This window comes from Dama dama, chromosome 2, assembly GCF_033118175.1.
Source record: "Dama dama isolate Ldn47 chromosome 2, ASM3311817v1, whole genome shotgun sequence".
In the NCBI taxonomy this organism is placed as follows: Eukaryota; Metazoa; Chordata; class Mammalia; order Artiodactyla; family Cervidae; genus Dama; species Dama dama.
The window spans coordinates 47,543,870-47,567,221 of record NC_083682.1 but is presented as its reverse complement, the minus strand read 5'-3'; the positions used below and the strand labels follow the sequence as shown (position 1 = coordinate 47,567,221).

The window sequence follows — 23,352 nt, the reverse complement described above, 5'->3', positions numbered from 1 at the left end:
AAATCTTTGCTCTGCCTCTTACTATGTGCCTGGTTTGGAGTAAGTCAGTTAACTTCTTCAAGCTTCAATTTTTGTATCTTATTTGAGTGAAATAGTCCTATCTACCTCACAGGATTCTTGTACTGTGGGGATTAAGACTCACATGATTGCAACATACTCGGCACAGACCCGACCCATAGAAGTACTTGGTGCATGAGAGTTAATGTGATTGTTGTTATCTTTATTATTCCCATAACCACATGCTTTTTAAAATGGACTTTATGAACCAGAGATGCTAGAATGGAAAATTCAGTTAGGGGGCGATCAATTTAGCAAATAGGACTGAACTTGAAGTCAAACTGTGTCGAGCCTTGAAGGACAATGATGAGTTCAGACTCCATAGGTCAGAGGTTGCCCACTCAAAGATCAGAGGCCAGAAAAGCAAGAAGCCACTGGGTGTAAGGAACAGACCCATGGGCCTGTGGGCTAAGAAGGACTGGACAGTCATGTCTGCCTAAAAACCCTAAAATTCAGCATCTGAACCAGCCAGAATTCACAAGGTTTCTGGCAGTAGGGAGCTCAGATGTTTTTAGTTTAGGGGTTAGCACCCATTTTCTGTAAAGGGCTAGACAAGAGATATTTTAGGCTTTGGGGTTATATGATCTGTATCAACTACTCAACTTCCAGCAGGAAGGCAGCCCAGAGCATATGTAAATGAACCAGTGAGGCTGAGTTCCCATAAAACTTTATTTATAAAAACAGGTTGAGGGCAGGATATGCTTCAGGGTTATAATCTGTTGACCTCTGGTTTAGTGGAATGAGATAATCAAAATGGAATGATTAGCCTGGAAAGGGTACAGAGATAGATTAGAAAGAATAAAGCTGAGGCCAGAGGAACACCCAGGAGGTTTTGCAATAGTCTCAGTATGGGACAATTTAGAATAAAGGGGGGTGACTGCAAAGGGTATATACCTGATGCACGCTGAGACATTTTGGAGACAGAATGTGCGCCTCGGTGGTAAGTTTAATATAAGGGACCAGGAGCAGAAAGCTCTCCGTGGTGTTTACAAAGTCTGAGATGTGAAATATGCTCTCTAACCACCAGAGAAGGTATGCAAAGAACTGTACCAGCTCCTGTGCACACTCAGGTCACTCAGACATGTCCAACTCTTTGTGACCCCATGGACTACAGCTCTCCAGGCTCCTTTGTCCATGGGATTTTCCAGGCAAGAATACTGGAGTGGGTTGTCATTTCCTCCACCAGGGGATCTTCCCTATGCAGGGATCAAACACAAGTCTCTTGCATTTCCTGCAATGGCAGTCAGGTTCTTTACCACTAGTGACAGCTGGGAAGGCCCAGTAGCTTCTGTGAGAAGTTACTAAAACTCTCTCCTTGCCCGTGAGGACCTCTACTGTGATATAAAGTCATTCACATAATATTGTTGGAGGAGTGGGTAGCAATTGAAGCATTTATCAATGTGCTTCTAGCCAAAAGTCATTAATTTGAAAGGTTTTGTGGGGTTCCCATAACTTATCCAAAGAGATAAGGTACACAATTAAACTCTATGTAAAGACTGACTATTCTCATCATTGCCACTATTAATAATAGGTTGTTCTCTGTGCCAACTGTGCTTTAAAAAAAAGTCACTCAGTTTCACTGATGGGACCCACATCTTGGGACTGGCAAAATTTGCAACCAGGGACTTTTTGGTGCTCTCTCAGTTCCTGTTCTGTTCGCACCCTTCCCATAACCACCACTTCTGCCTCTTGGTCTCCCTTCATTCGACATCATGACCTTGAGGAAGCTGAAATGCTGGGATGCCACTGCCACCTGAGTCCCTGCTCCTGTTTCTCCTCTGGGGAAACTTACAGAGAAGTGTGGTGTGCTAAGTCTCTTTAGCTGTGTCCAACTCTGTCATCCTATGGACTGTAGCCCTCCAGGCTCCTCTGTCCATGGGATTCTCCAGGCAAGAACACTGGAGTAGGCTGCCATGCCCTCCTCCAGGGGACCTTCCCAATGCAGGTATCAACCCATGTCTCTTATGTCTCCTGCATTGGCAGGCAGGGTCTTTACCACTAGTGCCACCTGGGAAGCTCAAGCAGAGGTCTCTTAAAAGGCAGAGGCCATGAAATATTAATAGCTCCATCACACCAGGACAAGGATTGGTCGTTTCCCAATTGGGGTGATCTGGGAAATACTTCTCAGTACCAAGAAGTAATGGAGAAGGAAATGGCAATCCATGCCTGTATTCTTGCCTGGAAAATCCCATGGACAGAGGAGCCTGGCGGGCTATACAGTCCATAGGGTTGCAATGAGTGGGACATGACTTAGCAACTCAATGACAACAACCACCGAGCAGTAAGCCTTGACCAATGAGTTGTCTTTGGGGCTCATCTGGAACCCCAGGAATGTTCAGAATACAGATTTAAGCCCAGAGACCATTATTCTGGCACTCCCTACAGGGAAGTCCCTTTTGAACAATGATGCTTCCTTTCCTTCCTGTTCAATTTCACACACAGAGGCCGCTTTTATTGGTGTGAAATTGAATTTGAGATGAAAAGGGGAACACTCCTACATGGTAATGAATTATGTTGACTTGCTCAACAGAAAACAAAAACCAAAAACCCAACCAAGGGGTAGGAGAGAAAGCTGGCCTGCAACAGGTAGAGGATGAGGCCATACCTGGACACGCAGCACGTACTCTGCAGACTCCGTGTGCTGGAAGACCACGGCTGACCTTAGGATCCCGTCCGAGTCCAACACGAATGCCTCCTCTTCATTTCCCGACAAAATAGAGAAGGAGAAGGGAGGCCCATTGTGAAAGGAGTCTTTGTCTGTCACCATGAGCTGCAGAACGCTGGTGCCTACTGGCTTATTTTCCTGCATAAGAGAGTATATTAAAAGGGAAGATAAAATTACACCTCACTGCATATTTTTAAAAAAAACCCATCATTACCGGCTGAGAGTGCTGGGCTAGAAAACAGGGCTTTTAGTGGAAGGGATTCCCTGTGATATTATCTCATCTTCTGAAGAATGCTCGTGTCTGTAAGCATCACCCATCATTGGCTGCCTCCCCAGACTGCCCCGTGAGACAATGAGCTGCAGTTGAGAATGCAAGGACTTGGCCTTGAACTACTTTGTAGGTTCCAAGGACGCTGCCTGGCTCCATCTGTCCTTGAAAGGCCGCAATTGCCCTGAGTTCACCCAGATGGCTCTGGAAATCCATGGTGCTCATCAGGCCTCACGATGGCATCAGAAACCCTCTGGGGCCAAGAAAACATCAAACTTTTGGGATGGAAAATCCGTCCTCACACTTGTCACAAGACGATTACGCTGAGGTCCAACAAGGTGACACAGTGTCACAATATTGGACTTTTAGGGAGACATACTGGCAACTTCTTGGTAGAAATACAAAGGTATGTGTTGGGTGGAAAATAGGGCTTTAAATCCCACGCATCAGAACACAGTGTCTCTGTTTCTTGAGGGAAGAAAAAGGGGATGGGATATTCCTCAATCAGAGAATGAAGAGAAAAGACATCTACAACTTCATCAGAAGTTTAGGAAGCCCGGATGTCATTATACCAATGTCATATTGCAGAAACTCTGCCTTCTATCCCAGATGGAAACAGAGACTCTTAGTAACTCCTTCTTGGGTCCAAGGTTGTCCTCTGAAAACATAAAATTAAATTCCTCAATGGCTTGGGCACCAGTCTCCTTGCTCTGCCCTGTTTGGACTTCAGCATTACCAGAGTGCAGGCCTGGAGTCAGCTTCATTAGTTCAGGCCTTCTGAGGAGATTGACTTTGGATTAACTGAGTCTGGGTCACAGAGATGGAGACAGCAACACCCTGCATGATGGGAGTCATGCACACAGAGGATGCACTCATGTTTTAGGTGCTGAATTTGTCTTATAAGAACCATGTGTTGGAAAAAGAAAATTATCCTGGTGTGAACAATGGGAGGAGCATTATGTTTTTGCAAGAGAATGAGGTGAGGAGAACCTCAGAGACCTCTCATTTGCGTCTCTTCTCAAGTGGCCTTTGGGTCAGTGGGAACCAGACGCCGGCTCTGTCTGGGATCAGTCGTGGAAAGGCCCCAGCCGTGCACAGATTTACCAGTGCACGCTGACAGCAGCCTCAGCACCACACCAAACAGATTTATGGATTTGTTTGCTCTCTCTACAAAAGCCATTTCCTCCGCAGAAGAGAGAGGGAGAGATGATGTGTGCCCAAGGGTCACACGTGAGGAAGGAGGGTGAAATACAGCGCAGATGGCCGCACTGCAGACAGGAGCCACGGTCACCACTCAGGGCTGAGTCTCTGTTCCTCCCTGGCCAACTTCCTGGAGCACGGGTGAGGACAGGCCGTCAGGCTGATCGATCGTGTCATAAAAGCACAGGTTGCGGCAGCAGAGCCCATTTTGCATGGGACTAGCATGGAGCAGGGGAGGGGAAGACAGTGGCCCTGAGGGGATGGGAGAGCCAAACCATCGGGGGCACAGGGTGCCGGGGTGAGGGGAGGATGTTGGAGCCTGGGCGAGGTCTGCAGAGCCACAGGCATGCACAGCCGCTGGAAAAAGCATCAGAGAGGAAAGGAAAAACAAATGCCCCCTGGGAAGGGGTCCGGTTCTGCTGAGGAAGCGCTGACAAGGGAGCAGAGATGCTCAGCCTGACCCTAGGGGGCCCGGTGCGGTGGGGTGGCGTGGGGGGAGCAATGGACAGCCAGACTCAAAGTCTTGAACGTTGCTCCAAAGAGGGTCCCTCGAGACCTGACTCACGCTCATCTCACCTTCTACCCACAAAGCCTGGGAACCCCTGGGGGTGATTCTGAGGCTGATTTCCTAGAATATCTGCGGCCATCCCAGTACACATCTGTCTATCCCTGTCTCCTATAAATCCTACACACTGACAGCATTCCTGGACTGGGTTTCCTGATCCTCCTGAAGTCAGGCTTCCAGCTTTTAGAAATGCTAGGAAATGGAGGTTGCTCAGTTAGGACTTGTGTTCATGAGATATCTTTTGAATAAAAATAAAAAAGGTAGGATGAAAAGTTGTTCTCTCTGAGAGCAGAATACCAGCAGGAAGTCACTGTCTCCTGCAGTCTAATTTTAGAGAGCAGGTGGGCTTAAAGTGCTAAACAAACTGCTTATGGAAGACTGATTTTAATGAGGAGCAATTCTAGCCTGATGGCCAATCCTTCTTTGACAAAGGAGATGGCTCCTATCAATTTCCCTTCCCTGCTCAAACAGCACAAAGTGCTTAAAGGCAGCCTGTCATTGTGGGCAGAGAATACTCTCTTCTGAAGACAGACCTGAATTCAAATGCTGACTCCAGCACTTTACAGCTGCCTGACCTTGGGTGAGTTACTGAACCTCCCAGATCCTAACCTCCTTCACTCTAAACCAGGGGCTGAGCCACAATGGGGACAGATGTACAGAAAGCACTTGACACTTGAGAGAACCCCATTGGTGAAATTTTTCTTATCAATGTTTATTAATCCGTTGCAGTAAAAGAATCAGGCTCTTTTCATACCTGCTGGGAGAAATACCAACAACCTCAGATATGCAGATGACACCACCCTAATGTCAGAAATCGAAAAGGAACTAAAAAGCCTTTTGATGAAGGTGAAAGAGGACAGTGAAAAAGCTGGCTTAAAACTCAACATTCCAGGCATAGACGGAACATACCTCAACATAATAAAAGCCATATATGATAAACCCACAGCAAACATTATCCTCAATGGTGAAAAACTGAAAGCATTTCCCCTAAAGTCAGGAATAAGATGAGGGTGCCCAAACTCACCACTACTATTCAACATAGTTTTGGAAGTTTTAGCCACAGCAGTCAGAGAAGAAAAAAATAAATAAAAGGAATCCAGATTGGAAAAGAAGTAAAACTCTCACTGTTTGTAGATGACATGATCCTCTACATAGAAAACCCTAAAGAGACCACCAGAAAATTACTAGAGCTAATCAATGAATAGAGTAAAGTTGCAGGATATAAAATCAATACTCAGAAATCTCTTGCATTCCTATACACTAGCAATGAGAAAAAAGAAAGAGATATTAAGGAAACAATTCCATTCACCATTGCAACAAAAAGAATAAAATACTTAGGAATAAATCTACCTGAAGAAACAAAAGATCTATATATAGAAAACTATAAAACACTGATGAAAGAAATCAAAGATGACACAAATAGATGGAGAAATATACCATGTTCATGGATTGGAAGAATCAATGTAGTGAAAATGAGTATACTATCCAAAGCAATCTATAGATTCAATGCAATCGCTATCAAGCTACCAACGGTATTTTTCAGAGAACTAGAACAAATAATTTCACAATTTGTATGGAAATACAAAAATATGCCTTGAATAGCCAAAACAATCTTGAGAAATAAGAATGGAACTGGAGGAATCAACCTATGACTTCAGACTACACTACAGAGCAGCAGTTATTAAGACAGTATGGTACTGGCACAAAGACAGAAACATAGACCAATGGAACAAAACAGAAGGCCCAGAAATGAACCCATGGACCTATGGGTACCTTATTTTTGACAAAGGAGGCAAGAATATACAGTGGGGCACAGACAGCCTATTCAATAAATGGTGCTGGGAAAACTGTTCAGCTGCATGTAAAAGAATGAAACTAGAACACTTTCTAACAAGATTCACAAAGATAAACTCAAAATGGCTTAAAGACCTAAATGTAAGACCAGAAATTATAAAACTCCTAGAGGAAAACATAGGCAGAACACTCTCTCACATAAATCACAGAAAGATCCTCTATGCCCCACCTCCCAGAGTAATGGAAATAAAAGCAAAAATAAACAAATGGGACCTAATTAAACTTAAAATCTTTTGCACTATGAAGGAAACTTAAGCAAGGTGAACAGACAGACTTCAGAATGGGAGAAAATCATAGCAAATGAAGCAACTGACAAAGAATTAATCTCAAAAATATACAAGCAGCTCATGCAGCTCAATTTCAGAAAAATAAACGATTGAATCAAAAAATGGGCCAAAGAACTAAACAGACATTTCTCCAAAGAAGACATACAGATGGCTAACAAATACAGGAAAAGATGCTCAACATTACTCATTATCAGAGAAATGCAAATCAAAACCACAATGAGGTACCATCTCATGCTGGTCAGAATGGCTGCTGTCAAAAAGTCTACAAACAATAAATGTTGGAAAGGGTGTGGAGAAAAGGGAACCCTCTTACACTGTTGGTGGGAATGCAAACTAGCACAGCCACTATGCAGATCAGTGTGGAAATTCCTTAAAAAACTTGAAATAGAACTCCTATACAACCCAGCAATCCTACTGCTGGGCATACACACCAAGCAAACCAGAATTGAAAGAGACATAGGTACCCCAATATTCATTGCAGCACTGTTTACAATAGCTAGGACATGGAAGCAACCTAGATGTCCATTGGCAGATGAATGGATAAGAAAGCTGTGGTACATATATACAATGGAATGTTACTCAGCTATTAAAAAGAATGCATTTGAATAAGTTCTAATGAGGTGGATGAAACTGCAGCCTATTATACAGAGTGAAGTAAGTCAGAAAGAAAACTACCAATACAGTATATTAATGCATATATATAGAATTTAGAAAGATGGTAATGATGACCCTATATGTGAGATAGCAAAAGAGACACAGATGTATTGAACAGACTTTTGGACTCTGTGGGAGAGGGCGAGGTTGGGATGATTTGGGAGAATGGCATTGAAACATGTATATTATCATATGTGAAATAAATCACCAGTCCAGGTTCGATGCATGAGACAGGGCGCTCAGGGCTGGTACACTGGGATGACCCTGAGGGACGGGATGGGGAGGGAGATGGGAGGGGGTTCAGGATGGGGAACACATGTACACCCATGGCTGATTCATGTCAATGTATGGCAGAAACCACCACAATATTGTAAAGTAATTAGCCTCCAATTAAAATAATTAATTAAAAAAACCCCTCAACATTAAGAAACCTAAGATCATGGCATCTGGTCCCATCACTTCATGGCAAAAAGATGGGGAAACAATGGAAACAGTGAGAGACTTGATTTTCTTGGGCTCTAAAATCACTCTGCTGATAAAGGTTTGCATAGTCAAAGCTATGGTTTTTCCAGTAGTCATGTGTGGATCTGAGAATTGGACTATAAAGAAGATTGAGTGCTGGAGAATTGATGCCTTCAAACTGTGGCTCTGAAGGAAACTCTTGAGAGTTCCTTGGGCAGAAAGGAGATCAAACCAGCCAATGCTAAAAGATATCAACCCTGAATATTCATTGGAAGGACTGATGCTGAAGCTGAAACTCCAATACTTTGGCCACCAGGTGTGAAGAGCCGACTCTCTGGAAAAGACTCTGTTGCTGGGAAAGAGTGAAGGCAGGAGGAGAAGGGAAGACAGAGGATGAGATGGTTGGATGGCATCACCGACTCAATGCATATGAGTTTGAGCAAGCTCTGGGAGATGGTGAAGGACAGGAAAGCCTGGCATGATACACTTCATGGGGTTGCAAAGAGTTGGACACGACTTAGGGACCAAACAAGAATGAGAAGTGATGTGGTGAGTTGATATTAGGCAGAAATAAGAGTAATCCATGACAAGGAAACCACAGCAGAGGATGGAGGCTGAGTGCAACAGCACAGGTGCCTGGCAGGCCAGGTTTGCTTACCTGAATCACAGCAGTAGCGTTAGCAGGTGTAAAGACTGGGCTGTTGTCATTCACATCAGAAATGTCGATGTTGACAGTGGCAGTTGAGGACATTGCAGGCATGCCGCTGTCTACTGCCTGGATGAGCAGGGAGTATCCAGATACCTGCCAAAACACAAAGGGCCCACAGTAAAGATCACAGTGCCTGCTTCCTTCTGGGCCCATGCAGAGGTGCCGTGGGCTTGCTATGCTCTGCTGAAGACAAGCTGTCTTTGCTTTGAGTCTCTGGACCAGGTTTCTCTACCTGGGCGCCAGCTGGCGTTTGGAGCCAGGTCATTCTTTGTTGCCAGGGGGTGATCTGTGCATTGTAGGATGTTTAGCAGCACCCCTGGTCTCTACCCACTAGAAGTCAATGTTGCCTCTGACCATTTGTCAGAAAAAAAAAATGTCTCCAAATACTGCCAGATGTCCCCTGGTGGTACATCACCCCTGGTTAGAAGCACAGCTCTTGGCCTTTGTTTAAATCACAACAGTTGTCACCACTTATCTGTCTCATGGATCAGTTCTGATACTTTGGGAGTATCTCATGGGGCTCTATCACACAGTGAGATCTTTCTATTTCTAAGCATCATGTCTATGGCATGTTTTTCCATATTTTAACTTCAATTTGAAGACACGTTTTTGGTCAAAAAAGACAATGTTTAGAAACTTGGTTTCACCTTGACAGAGGAATCTTCTGGATCATTCTTTCTGACCTAGATACCTTCAGGTAGTCCTTTTGTGTCAGCTCACTTAGGGCCAATGCTGCTCATGAAATCAGGACCACAGGATCCCAATGCTGAAGGTCCTTTTCTGCCTTCTTGCTTTGGAAGGACAGAGATTCAAACCGTTCAGAAATATACACTTTTGCTTTTTCTTTAAAACCTCCCTAAATAAGAAACCATCAGCATCTATTGGCAGCAAGTTCTTTCAAAGGTTTTAATGCAAATATTTCCTGCTGCATTTCAGCCCATTTCTATTTACTCCCATTATTTAGAATGGAGAGTGCTCACATGCTCACTTGCTCAGCTGTGTCCAACTTTTTGCCACCCCACGGACTGTAGCAGTCTTGTGTCCTGTATAGCCCCCCAGGCTCCTCTGTCCATGGGATTTCCCAGGCAAGAATACTGGTGTGGGCTTCCATTTCCTTCTCCAGGGGATCATCCCAACTCAGGGATCAAAATCTTGTCTCTGTGGCTCCTGCATTGACAGGTGGATTCTTTACCACTGAGCCACCTGGGAAGCCCATTCAGAATGGAGAACCTGCCTAGTTAAAGAATCCATGCCTGATTTCAGTGAAGGGGGGTTTGGTTGTGGATGGGAATGGAGCAGGCCTGAACTAGCTTACCCGTTCCCGGTCCAATTTCTTCTTAACTTTCACAAGTCCCAAGACAGGATCCACAGTAAATTCATTATCCCGATCTCCATTCACAATGGAAAAACGAATCTGTCCGTTGGGCTGGCTGTCTGCATCTTCTGCTATTAGCTTCACAGGACACAAACAAAGCAAAGGCATGATGGGGAGACCAAGAAAAGGTTTATTCTTAGGGTCCAGGTCTATACAAATGGGCACTGCTCACCAGTGCCAGCAATCAGGCCCCAGGGGGAGAGATTTTGGGCTAGCCTAAGAAGGAAAGCACCATTACTGGAACTGTTACTTTATTTCTCTTCATTTTCATCTGAATGCAGCCTGATGCTTTTAGGCCTGATTTCCCTGAGGCCTTGAGCCAGTTAAGACAGACCCCAAACTAACTGATAGGGATACTTCGGTAATTCTTTCCCAATTCTGCAAAACAATGATCTATGCCACTGAGTTGGACTTTTTGTAAACCTATGCACTTCCATGCTAAGGAAGTCCAGGAGAACTTCCTTTCCCACATGGCTAACATGCAGACCCACTGTCTCCTGTTCCACGTTGCTGATTTGGCATTTTTATGTACGGAAATAGTCTCATATAGTTCCAGGTCCCAGGAGAGAGGGCCTGTGGGGTCTACCCGGGATGTGTAAAGAAGGAACACCCCCAGCCTGGTGCTGCAGGAGCCAGGAAGGCACTCCTCCAGCCTAGGGGTGGTGAGGATGCTGAGGACAGGACTCCTTGTTTCCCGATATAACTTTCATATCTAAGAGAACCTGTGTTCTCCTAACACATGTTCTTACTGTTATTAGAAAAAAGTTCCTTCCCGAAAGAGCTCCTCTAGGAGTGACGAATCGATCTTAAGCTTGATCCTATTTGCAGCTGCCTTACCGTGTCTGTGTGTGTGTGTGTGTGTGTGTGTGTGTGTGTTTGGTGTGGGGGAGGTGGAAATAATTCTTTTCTGTCCTTAGACTTGTCATTTAAGTTACTAACTAATAGCAGCTATTAGGAATTAATTCCATGGTCTCTTTTGTTTCCTTGAAAAACATACACTCCTGGGAGGAAAGTGGTTAAAGATCACCTACCCCTTGCTGTAAATGAACTTATCAGACCCTCTCTAACAGACAAAACAGGGGAGGAGCAGCTGAAAAAGTGGTGTCTGAGTAGAGTTCTTGGGGACCAAAGGGAGCCTGAAGGGAGAAAGTATGAAGAGAATCCAGGATGGACTTTGCTCACTTTTTCACTCTCTTGAAGATCATTCATCCCAGATACCTAGACCTCCCACTGGCACCTACCAAAATGACTGAGTCCCCAACCAAGGCGTCTTCACTTATGACAGCGCTGTACACGTCCTGGCTGAACTCGGGAGGGTTGTCATTCACGTCTGTGAGGTTGATGCCGACAGTGGTCACAGCGCTGAGGGCAGGTGTCCCCCCATCTTTCGCTTCCACCACTAGGTAAAACTTTCTGCATAATTCGTAGTCCAGGGCCTCAGATACAGAAATACCCCCTTTGAAGAAAAATGGGGAGTTTTAGATTTGATTAGGAAAAAAAACCACTCTGGTCAGCAGCTCCACAATCATGGTAATATCTGTGACATTGTCTCCAGCCAAGACTCTGAGATATTCAGAAATTTGTTTACTTAATGCCTGCTGAAAGCACCCCAGAGTCTGATTAACGCTGTCAGTTAAACACAGCTACCCACCAGACACAACACTGAAGAAATCGAGTCTTTGTGTATTTCTGCAACAGTGTCAGAGCCCCTCAAGCAGCCTGAAAATCTCTGGCATTATTCACCCTATGGGAAGAGGGGTGGGAGCAAGAGGCCCCCAGAAATGTCTCCCTAGGATTCCTCCAGAAGACCCAGGCAGACTGAGACTGAGCCAAGATGCACTGATGTGATTCTATGACCTCAACTCTCATCAGTTAGTGTATGTGTGTGCATGCTAAGTCACTTCTGTCGTGCCCCACTCTTTACGACACTATGGACTGTTGCCCACCAGGCTCCTCTGTCCATGGGATTCTCCAGGAAAGAATACTGAAGTGGGTTGCCATTTCCTCCTCCAGGGGATCTTCCCCACCCAGGGACTGAATCCATGTTTCTATGTCTCCTGCATTCACAGACAGGTTCTTTACCAGTAGCATCACCTGGGAAGGACCAGTTAGTATATACTTGTGAACTTCACCTAAGTCTTAAATTGAATTACCCACTAAGGTGCCCTGCCTACTTACAATGTGCTTATCTAAAACTTTTAGGACACAAAGAGGACAAAGAAAGTTGAAGATACTGTAACATGCTGAAGAAGGAAACACTTGGGAATCTGTAACCAAAAGAAGGGTGAGTTTAGTGTCCACAACTACAGAGAAGAGCTAACACTCATGAAAGTGAAAGTGAAAGTCGCTCAGTCGTGTCCGACTCTTTGCGACCCTGTGGTCCATACAGTCCATGGAATTCTCCAGGCCAGAATACTGGAGTGGGTAGCCTTTCCCTTCTCCAGGGTATCTTCCCAACCCAGGTCTCCCGCATTGCAGGCAGATTCTTTACCAGCTGAGCCACAGGGGAAGCCCAAGAATACTGGAGTGGGTAGCATATCCCTTCTCCAGCGGATCTTCCTGTCCCAGGAATCGAACCAGGGTCTCCTGCACTGCAGGTGGATTCTTTACCAACTGAGCTATCAGGGAAGCCCAACACTCATGGTACAGAGTTATTTAAGCAAATAAAACAGGTAAAAGCAGCTAGCTGGTTGCGCCCCCACAACAGGCTCCCTGAGTTCTCTTTCCCACCCATCCTAGTCCTTTCTGGTGGGCAACCCAGTCCTGAGTTCTGCAGTTGGTAGCTGATCACTGTGCCATCTGCAGGAAAGTTTTCAACAGCATTTCCCTGGTGACTCAGATGGTAAAGAATTTGCCTGCAATGCGGGAGACCAGGGTTCGACCCCTGGGTAGGGAAGATCCTTTGGAGAAGGAAACGGCAACCCTCTCTAGTATTCTCGCCTGGAGAATCCCATGGACAGAGGAGCTAGGTGGGCTATAGTCCATGGGGTTGCAGAGTTGGACACAGCTTAACAACTAACACTTTCACCTGGAAAACAGTTACTGAGATCAAGGTGAGTACATTATGTCCATTCTCTTTCAAGACAGGCAGCTTCTCTAGGAGCTAAAGCTGCCCTCTACTTACGGTGAGAAGCAGAAGTCATACTCATAACAAGGGCCTCTTTCTCACCATAATTAAGTTTTCTTAGCAATTACCACTTCTAGCACTTTATTTTACATCCCAGTCTCATTATCCAGAGCCATATTTAAACAGTACTTAACCACTTCCTCATGGTATTCATATACAATGGCCATAACTAGACAAGCTAAGGCTAACACATATTTAAATGAGGTAACTCCCCATACATTTTAATTTGAAGTAATGACCTTAATAAACAGGGTTACTGCTGGGAGAAGCAGCTACTGCAATCCTTTCATTAGTTTTCATGCTCCCATTCTAAGGGCGGGGACTATATCTCCTCCAGTTTTTTCACCCTCACAGCATAGCTGTGTTATAGAGGTTAGAGAATGTATCCCAGAGTCAGGAAGATCTGAATTCAAATCCTGGATTCCCCACTCCCATCCCCACTTACTCTCACTGGAGGAATTATTTAACCTCCCTGAAGCTGATTTTCTCATATGGAAAATGGGGGAGATAACCAGCAGGAATAGGTAAATAACAGGAGTCTGGCATATTTGCCATGTTAGATGACAGTGCTAATTATGATAGTTTCTTGTTCATATTTACTGAATTATCCAACAGAAAATGGACCTTCTTTACCCTCTGGCTCAAGAAGTGCATATTCCTTGAGTGACAAGGGAATTATGTCCAATGGCCAAAAGGTGTCAGAGACTCACCTTTCTCATCTGTGAATAAGGGACTGTCCTACACATTCATGGGGGAGAGGTAAACAAATGAGAATAGCCATGAAAGAGCTGGGAGAGCGTTAATATAAACACTATGAAAATACAAGGATGAGCATTGTTTACTTTTCAAAGATCAGCCAAATTTTTTTCTGAATTACCATCTTCATTTACTCAAAGTAGCCTGAATGCTTATTAACTCCCTCAGGAAGAGAAAGCCCTGGGGTTCTATTTTTGTTCTCTTGGTTTCTCTCTAGACATCTTTTCCCCAGGTGATGCCGCATCACATCTGGAGTTTGAAAAGGGTGTGGTGAGAAATGGAAGTGTTCTGGCCAGGAGGAGTGAAAGTGAACATGTTAGTTGCTCATTCATGTTCAACTCTTTGTGACCCCATGGACCAGCCTCCTCCAATCATGGGATGTTCCAGGCAAGAATACTGGAGTGGGTTGTAGCCAGGAATCAAACCCGGGTCTCCTGCATTGCAGGCAGACTCCTTACTGGCTGAGCCATGAGGGAATTTCTAAGGATGCCCCCTGCCAAATTTCAGCTCCTTGCTGTGGGCTCATGGGGCAAATCCTTGGCCCCTAGGTTTACTCTAGGATTTTTCAGATAGGAAAGCTCAGGAGGAGTAGTGTGGTTCAAGATGGGGAGATAGTATTTGCAGATGGAGCCTAAGGGTTTCTTTGGCTATCTCTCTTTTCTGTTGGCTTGCTGTTTTGTTTTAACTTGGGCTCTATGTCTCTCTGTGTGAAGTGCTCCTAGAGATTCATCTCCGTTTGCACCTGTCTGCACTCAGGCTGTGGGTCTCTGGTCACCTCCCAAGGCAGATGTTAAAGAGTGATCGACATGGTCACCTTAAGACTTTCTCAACTCAGCACCTAGCCGGCTAGAATGGCCAGTGTATTTGATTCTAGCCCCTGGAGAGGGAAATGGAAATCCACTCCAGTATTCTTGCCTGGAGAATCCCACAGACAGAGGAGCCTGACAGGCTATAGTTCATGGGGTTACAAAGAGTCAGACATGACTGAGCAACTTCACTTCATCCTTAGAACAGAGCATCAGAGGGCACTCTGGAGTCTGGGTGTAGGTCCTGCCAGGAGATTTGTTGGTCCACCAGGAAGGGCGATTGATTAGAGGGCTAGGAAGAGAGGCAGGGTATGGCAAAGCCTTGCATTCTAAGTAGGTTGCTGTTTACTCACCTGTCTTTGGATTGATCCTAAATTTCCCCTGCTCATTTCCAGATCGGATGAGATAAGTAATCTCAGCATTTGTGCCTATATCTTTGCTGGTGGCAAAGACAGCGAGGACTTGGGTGCCAGGGGAGGTGTCCTCGGGCACCGACACCAGATAGTCCCTCCTCTCGAACACAGGGGGATTGTCGTTGACATCCAGGACAGTGATGCTGACGGTGGCCAGCGAGGACAGCACCCGGCCCGGGCTCTGGTCGGTGGCCCGCACGCTGAGGGTGTAGGAGGACTGCTGCTCTCGGTCCAGCGGGTGCTCCAGGACGATGATGCCGGACGAGCTGTCCACGGAGAAGAACCCGTCGGCCGAGTCGGCCAGGGAGTACACAACCTTCCTGTTGATGCCTGCGGGAGACAGGGCGGGCATGAAAAGGGGCACAGCCAGGCGCTCTCCGCAGAGGAGGACGGCTCTGAGGTCTAAGGGCCACACAAAGGAGCACAGGAACTGTAGGACGGTTCCTACAGCTGCGGTCCTACAGCTTTAGTTTGTAAAATATATACAACCAGACCAGATGGTAAAGAAATGCAAAGTACTGGCCACGAATATCAGAAAGAGCTGGATCTAAAGCAGAATGCCTTGCATGCGTCACGCTGATATAAGTCTTTCATGTTTTCAGGTAACTGACTAGCTGTCTTGATCATGTTAGAGAGACTGACTCAATTCTTTTGGCTCATGTGGTTTGCAGAACTCACAATCTTTCTTACCTGCCTATGCCAAATAAGATGAAAATGATTTGGAAAGAGGAAAGAATATATAGGCTATAATTATTCAAACCCTCGACCAATTTCTTTATATATTTATAATCCCCATCTGAAACTATTCTACTGAGGTTTACCACATATCTCCTAATAAACAAACCAGGAGCCTAAAAAAAAAAAATAGTTGAATCTTCTTAATATATTAAAGAATTCCATGAATTTAAAGAAAATCTCTAAGATACCAATAAATATAAGGGTCAAGATGTGCCACAGGAAGAGAAGTATAAATTAACGAACTAATTACTTTGACACATTTTTATCTAGAATCTATCAGACACTATTCTAGGGGCTAGAGAGTCCCATAATGGATAAGGGTCTAACATTTCACAAAGGAAAATATTACATTCTGGTGAGTGTAAATAAGACATGAACAAGAATAATGAATCAGTAAAATATAGGGTATGTGAGGGAGGAAAAGGGAGAAAAATGAAGCCTTGAGTGGGGGATCATGAGTACTGGGGGGAGAGGGAGCTTGGGAGCTGGAGGAAAGGGGGTAGTTATTCAAATACAGCAGTGGGAAGTTTGCACTTCAGTGAAGATGCCAAGCAAGGGATGAGGGGGCAGAGCAGACATCTGGGGAAGCAGACGGCAGGTGGGGACCCCCGGGAGCAGGGGCATGCGTGAGTCAGGCTGGTGTGACCGAGGAGATGCGGTGGCAGATCGGCGTAACCAGAGCTGAGGAGAGACACGCGGAGGGAGAGAGAGGCGGGAGGAGGGGGACGCGGGAGGAGAGAGGCGGGAGGAGGGGGATGCGGGAGGAGAGAGAGGCGGGAGGAGGGGGACGTGGGAGGAGAGAGGCGGGAGGAGGCGGATGCAGGAGGAGGAGGGAGACGCGGGAGGAGGGAGACGCTGGAGGAGGGAGATGCAGGAGGAGGGAGACGCAGGGGGAGGATGAAGACGTGGGAGGATGGAGACGCGGGGGGAGGGAGACGAGGGAGGAGGAGGCGGATGCGGGAGGAGGAGGGAGACGCAGGAGGAGGAAGGCGCGGGAGAAGGGAGACGCAGGAGGAGGGAGACGCAGGGGGAGGATGAAGACGCGGGAGGATGGAGACGCGGGGGGAGGGAGATGCAGGAGGAGGACTAAGACGTCGGAGGAGGGAGACGCAGGGGGAGGATGAAGACGCCGGGAGGATGGAGACGCCGGGGGGAGGGAGACGCCGGGGGGAGGGAGAAGCCAGGGGGAGGGAGATGCGGAAGTAGGGGTACGCGGGAGGACAGAGACGCGGGAGGCGGGAGCAGGGTGCTGACAGTGTGGGGCAGATTTCACCAGGCCCGGTGAGGTGGGAGGCCTGGAGGCGCTGAGGAGGGGGCACGTGATGTGACGCAGACATTCACAGGCGCTCAGGCGGCTGGTGGTGAACAGAAGAGCAAGACAGGAGGCAGAAGAGACTCAGGCCTCCCAGGGTCCAGAGCAGTGCTGTGTACAACAGCCAGGACACACAGGCGACCAAAATGGGCATCAAGAGAGGAATGGGTGAAACAGGTACCGCGCATGTATACAATGGAATATTGCTGAGCCAGAAAAGGAGTGAAATTGGTCATCTGTAGGCGCGTGGGTGGATCTAGAGTCTGTCATACAGAGTGAAGTGAGTCAGAAAGAGAGAAACAAATATTGCATATTAATGCATACATGTGGAGTCCAGAAATATGGTACAGGTGATCTTATCTGCAATAGAGAAACAGAGATGCAGACATAGAAAACAAATGTATGGATGCTAAGGGGACAAGCGGGAGGGCGGTCGCGGTGGGGTGGGGGAGATAAATTGGGACTAGAATGGACATATACACACTGCTGATGCTATGCACAAAACAGATAACTAACGAGAACCTACTGGATAGCTTGGGGAACCCTACTCGGTGCTCTGCGGTAACCTAAATGGGAAGGAAATCCAAAAAAGAGGGGATATATGTATATATATAGCTGATTCACTTTGCCGAAGAGTAGAAGGTATTAATATTAATTATTAAATAGTACAACCTTGTGAAGCAATTATGCCCCAATAAAATGTAGAAACAAGCAAAAAGACAGGAAGCAGAGACCTGGGAGCAGTCCCTGCAGGAAGACGGGCAGCAATAAGGGCAGCTGGGACAGACGGTGGTGCTGGGGGGTTAGAGGCAGTCCAGGTTCCAGTCAGGTTCCAAAATGCAGGAGTGAGAAGTGAGGGGCGCAAATGAATTCAGAATTCGGAGCTGGGGAGAATAGATGGCCTTCGCATCATGGAGCTGGCAAGGCATGGATGTAAATGTCAGAGAATGACTCTTGGGTTTTGGTCTGAGCCCCTGAAAAGATGGAGCTTTCATCAGCTGCCATGAAGGGCTTCCCAGGTGGCACCAGTGGTAAAGAATCCACTTGCCAATGCAGAGATGTGAGAGACTTGGGTTTGATCCCTGGGTTGGAAAGATTCCCCTGGAGGAGGAAATGGTAACCCACTCCAGTGTTCTCACTTGGAGAATCCTATGGACAGAGGAGCCTGGCGGGCTACAGTCTATAGGATTGCAGAGTTGGACACAACTGAAGTGACTTAGCACACACACATGCCATGAAGAGGACTGCAGGAGGACTAAAATCTGATCAAAAGATCATGGGCCCCATTGGGATAGACTGAGTGTGAGATGGGCATTTTATATTTAAGTGGAGATTCAAGTAGAAAGTTTGTACAGGAGGCTGGAGATCAGAGGAGAGGTCCAAACTGCAGTTATATTTTAAAAGGTCATCAGCATTCAGAGAGCCAGCAGAGACATAAATGGATGTGGTCATAAGGGAATATAAAGGAAAAGAAAAAAAAAAAAAGAAAAGAAATCCAATGGCCAGTAAGCCTAGAGCATCCCATCAAAGAAGGGAGAGATTTCGTCAGAGAGTGGTTTCCCGTTCTATGACTCAAAGAAATTGCACTTTGTTATCAAAATGTCATTTTGCCTTAATATATACTAAAGCTAAAACATACAAACCAGGATACGTCCATTAACAACCAACAAATCAGTGAATGATGACTGAATTGACTTTTGGTTCTGAAGATTGATTAAAATATTTTTATCCTAGGATCTCAGTACTTCAAAATGGTTTTTTATAAATAAGCCTCCAAGTCACTAGGAGTTATAGTTTATAAGCAAAATAGAACAACTTCATGGGTGGAAAGACATCATGTTGTCCTAAATGCTCTTAATGAAGACAGTATGACAGCTACCTGAAAATGTGTTTTGTGAATCACAGATCCTTAGAATATAAGCTCTTAGAGGGAGGACCTACGTACATGCTGTCTTCTATTATAGCATCTCACCATGGGGACAGGCCTTTGGCATTAATAAGAGTTAAACACTTTATTCCCTCAATGTACAATTTCCTTTAAGCCAAAATTCCCAGCAAACCAATAAAATCACCTATCTGGAGGGAATGACATAAACTGCATTATGTGGCTTTAACCAAAAGGTCAACATTGAGAGTCTGCTTTTGGTTCCATTCCTGAGAGCCCATTTTTCCCAAAGTTTCATCATTTACTTTTATTTCTCTTTCAAAACCATCACCCTGTGATATATAAACACGAACCTCTGATTTTATTGATGCTGGGATTGAAAACAAGAAGTCTTTCCTCTTTCCTTGCTGCCCCTTGAAGTAAGGCCCCAAAGCAGAGGTTTAGGGACACTTCCTGACTATTTTTAGAAGTGGCTGCAAGACTAAATTTTCCATCATAAATTCCTGGGGTGAACACAGGGAGGACTGCAGAGGTGATCAAGCTTGCTCCTGAAAGACAATAACCCTGCCTGGGGTCTGAGTGACTGTGTGCCCTGGAAGCTGCCCTGACCGATCTGATGGCCTTGGGACACCTCTCAAAGGGTGCAAAGATGCATTTATGGAAACACACCAGCGATTGACATAAATATACCACTTCCTTCCTTGTTAGTTGCTTAGTTGTGCCCGACTTTGCGCAAACTCGTGGACTGTAGCCTGCCACTCTGCACTGTCCAGGGGATTTTCCAGGGAAGAATACTGGAATGGGTTGTCATTCTCTTCTCCAGGGGATCTTTCTGACCCAGGGATAGAACCCAGGTCTCCCGAATTGCAGGCAGATTCTTGACCGTCTGAGCCACGAGGGAAGACCAAGAATACTGCAGTGGGTTGCCATTTCTTTCTCCAGGGGATCTTCCCCACCCAGGAATCAAACCTGGGTTTCCTGCATTATGGGTAGATTCTTTACCAACTGAGCCACGAGGGAAGCCCACATATACCACATGGGCTTTCAAATCACACATTCCCTTAGAATTTGACTCCCCGCCAGCATATGGAACACCACTGTCACCAACAATGAGTCGTGGCAGGATATTCACACAGGAACTTGCATCTCATTGGCCGACAAGATCACCCCCTTCCCTGACGCACAAGCTGAGGGCTGAGCGATCCGCCCCGCTGCCACAAGCATTTTTAGGTAAGCACGAGGGACAAAGTCCTCTTTCCAGGAGATCTGCTTCTGGATAAGCTTTCTCTTCAGGCTTGAAGACCATGCAGGAAGAAAGCAATTTCTGACTCTGTTCTGAAAGCCAGCATGCTCTGACCCGCTGAGCTCCGAGGGGCAGGCCTGGGTTTGCGCACTGGCGCTCTCTGTGGCAGCAAGACCAGAAGGCGAGGTGCTTCTCATGGCTACCTGTGTGTCCTTCACTGGGACCGAGAGCTGAGATCTAAAAATATTCCAGTGTTCCCAGCCTGCAGATTTCTCTCCCAGCCTTCGGCTCTGCACCCATGCAGGAGAGGCGGTGTTTTCTGAGCGTCCAGCCCTGTGGCGGGAGCCCTGCGTTTACAAGGCTGACATCAATCAGCGACGCAAAGACCACGGCTCCCCTTCGGGCAGGTTCTGTTAATTTAAAACTTGGTGACAGGGTTTTTCTGCTTTAGCACAGCAGAAAACCATCCCCTCCCTGACGCGTTGCTGACCCCAGTCCCCGCCCCGATACACTGTTTCTGGCAGTATCCTGGGCATGCACCCCAGGAGGAGCAGCGAGATTTATGGTTGACCTCTCCTCTCCGTGCCAGACTGACGTGAAAGCAGCACTAGAAATGGCAGGGTAGGGCGCCCAAGCCGCAGACCTGCTCAGGGGTATCACTTATGGCCTGGTAACTGGAGAAAAGAGCAGGGTATATTTTTGGAATGTATTACAACTCTAATTTGGATACAATTGAAACAGATTTCAGTAGTTTCTAGCAATGAAGTCAGATGCATAAATGCCAACGTGCAGGCGATAATTTCGGTGGAGCCCTTGGGTCTCTGCTGTGTTACGATGCGATGGGGGTGGTCTCTGTTAAATGAACGCAGGTCCTGTCACTAAAATGGAAACTTTCTATCCAAGGGCGTTTGATAAATGCCATCCTTCAAATCTCAATCCTTTCCCTACGTACCCGGCAGAAAATCTGAACCCGAGCAGAAGACTCGCTTGCTAATTGGCCTCATGCTCTCACTGCATGTCACGACATGTTATATTAAGGTATAACATTAACCCATCATTTTGCATCTGTGTTTTTCAGTACGTAATTCTCTTCTCCAATTTGCACCTAATTTAATGAGGATGGAGCTATTTAGCTTCTTAAGATGCTGAAATGCCAGACTACCAAGGATGATTTTCATTGCATGTGAAGTTTCTGCATGTTAACTGTGGCAAATGGAGCAGGCAGGCCTTCAGAGGATGAAAATCAAGTAAAAAGAGAATGACTAAAATCCCAATCTGTTCGAGGAAGTAATAGGTAGTGGCATTTTGTGGAGTGGGGTGGGAGGAAAGAAATGGCATATACAAGTTCCCAGGAGGGAAGGCTGTGAAATCCTGGGGTGGGTGGGTGGCCAAGGGCTTCTATATTTACTTCCTTTAAAGGTTTCTAAGTGGAGGCTAGATTCCTCTCATTTGGGCCACATGGAAATGGATTATTTGGATGGGGGGCATGGATTGTATGGAGAAGGAAGTGGCAACCCACTCCAGTATTCTTGCCTGGAAAATTCCATGGACAGAGGAACCTGGCAGGCTGCATGGAGTCCATGGGGTCACAAGAGTCATATACGACTTAGTGACTAAACAATAAACAAACGGACCATATATAAAAGTCAAGGTTTAAAATGAGAGCAATGTGGTCCAATCCTGAAAGACAGGAGACCTTGCTTGTAACCCAGGTACACTTGTGTAGCTTAACCTTTTTGGGTCTCAGGTGTTTTCATTTTTAAAATGATAGAACCTAGGTCCATTGAGATCTAAAATGATCTTCCAGCACTATTTTTTATTTGCAAATTAGATTAATTGATGTTGGTTTCATTTCTGTTTTCAAAGGGTTCATCCTCTCCTTGAACTGGCCATTAAATTGCTGGACCTTGGCATCACTGGGCAGAGTTAGCAAAGGAAAAGTCCATATTAAACTTGATGATGACGAGCTACTGGAATCTTCTGGATGGGATGAAAACTTAAACACAGCAGATTCATGCCATTTAGTTACGTGTTGAGAGTTCACACGTATACTTTACAGCAAGGCTTTTACATCTCAGCGAGAAATAACGTCCACTGCCAGGATCATCTGCAAGGATCTCACCTCGTGTCAGAATAACTCAGCTTGATAGTTGAGATTGTTAAAGGTGTTAGAATCAGCACCAAAACCAAATGGCCAGAGCAGTCAACACAGCAAGATTGCTGAGACTTTTTTCAATCCGGTCTTTGAAAAACATTGTCTCCTCTCCTTGTTAGAGCGAGCTCCTTGAGCTTTGTGAACCTACAAGAGCGCTGCTCTTACTTTGGGGTCTCACGTGGCAGCCGCGCTGACTCTGTCAGGGCAGGGCCTTGTCTGTGACATTCACTTTCCACCCTCCAGCGGCTGCACAGGATCTGGTCTGTCCGCGGCACACAGAAAATGTGGACTGTACTAAATTGCTATAAACTGGCTTTTATAAACAGACATGAATTTACACAGAATAGATACCTGGGGAAGATAATTTGAAATAATCTCAGCAATCAGACTCTAGTAACACTTTACATTTTGGTTCTAATCACTTATTTTTATATCAGCTTGATATACTGACGTGTCATAATTTATATGCAATAAGAGGAATGCATTTGTCTGACCAACATACACCTCAATGGAACCAGTGTCCTCAGAGCATTTCAATTGCCCCCTAACATTCCTTCATGTCCCATGGCTGTCTGCCCCCAAATTTCATGACCTAGGCAAGCTAATAACTTGTTTTTGAACCAACACTTTCTCCCACCTGCATGAGTGCCTGTCAATCAGTGCTTGAAATCCCACAAGTACATTTAGATTTCTGTCTTTATGACCCAGGCTTGGAGATTAAGGCACATTCTTATTTAAGCTATAAGGATTATCTTTCGAAGAAAAATGCTAGACAAAGCTTTGGTTCTTGAATATGTCATTACATTCCTTTGCAACAGCCT

General features: G+C 45.8%; 1 protein-coding gene across 2 annotated transcripts in view; it reads right to left on the bottom strand.

The window, feature by feature from the left end:
* FAT3 (FAT atypical cadherin 3) overlaps positions 1-23,352 on the bottom strand; it is a 622,988-nt gene that overhangs the window by 60,788 nt on the left and 538,848 nt on the right. For both annotated transcript variants that reach the window (XM_061120597.1, XM_061120607.1), the window contains exons 13-17: positions 15,139-15,528; positions 11,338-11,552; positions 10,037-10,174; positions 8,671-8,814; positions 2,663-2,860 (exon numbers count right to left, since the gene is read on the bottom strand). In XM_061120597.1, coding sequence (XP_060976580.1) covers positions 2,663-2,860; positions 8,671-8,814; positions 10,037-10,174; positions 11,338-11,552; positions 15,139-15,528 — 1,085 coding nt within the window. The remainder of the gene's footprint in view (positions 1-2,662; positions 2,861-8,670; positions 8,815-10,036; positions 10,175-11,337; positions 11,553-15,138; positions 15,529-23,352) is intronic.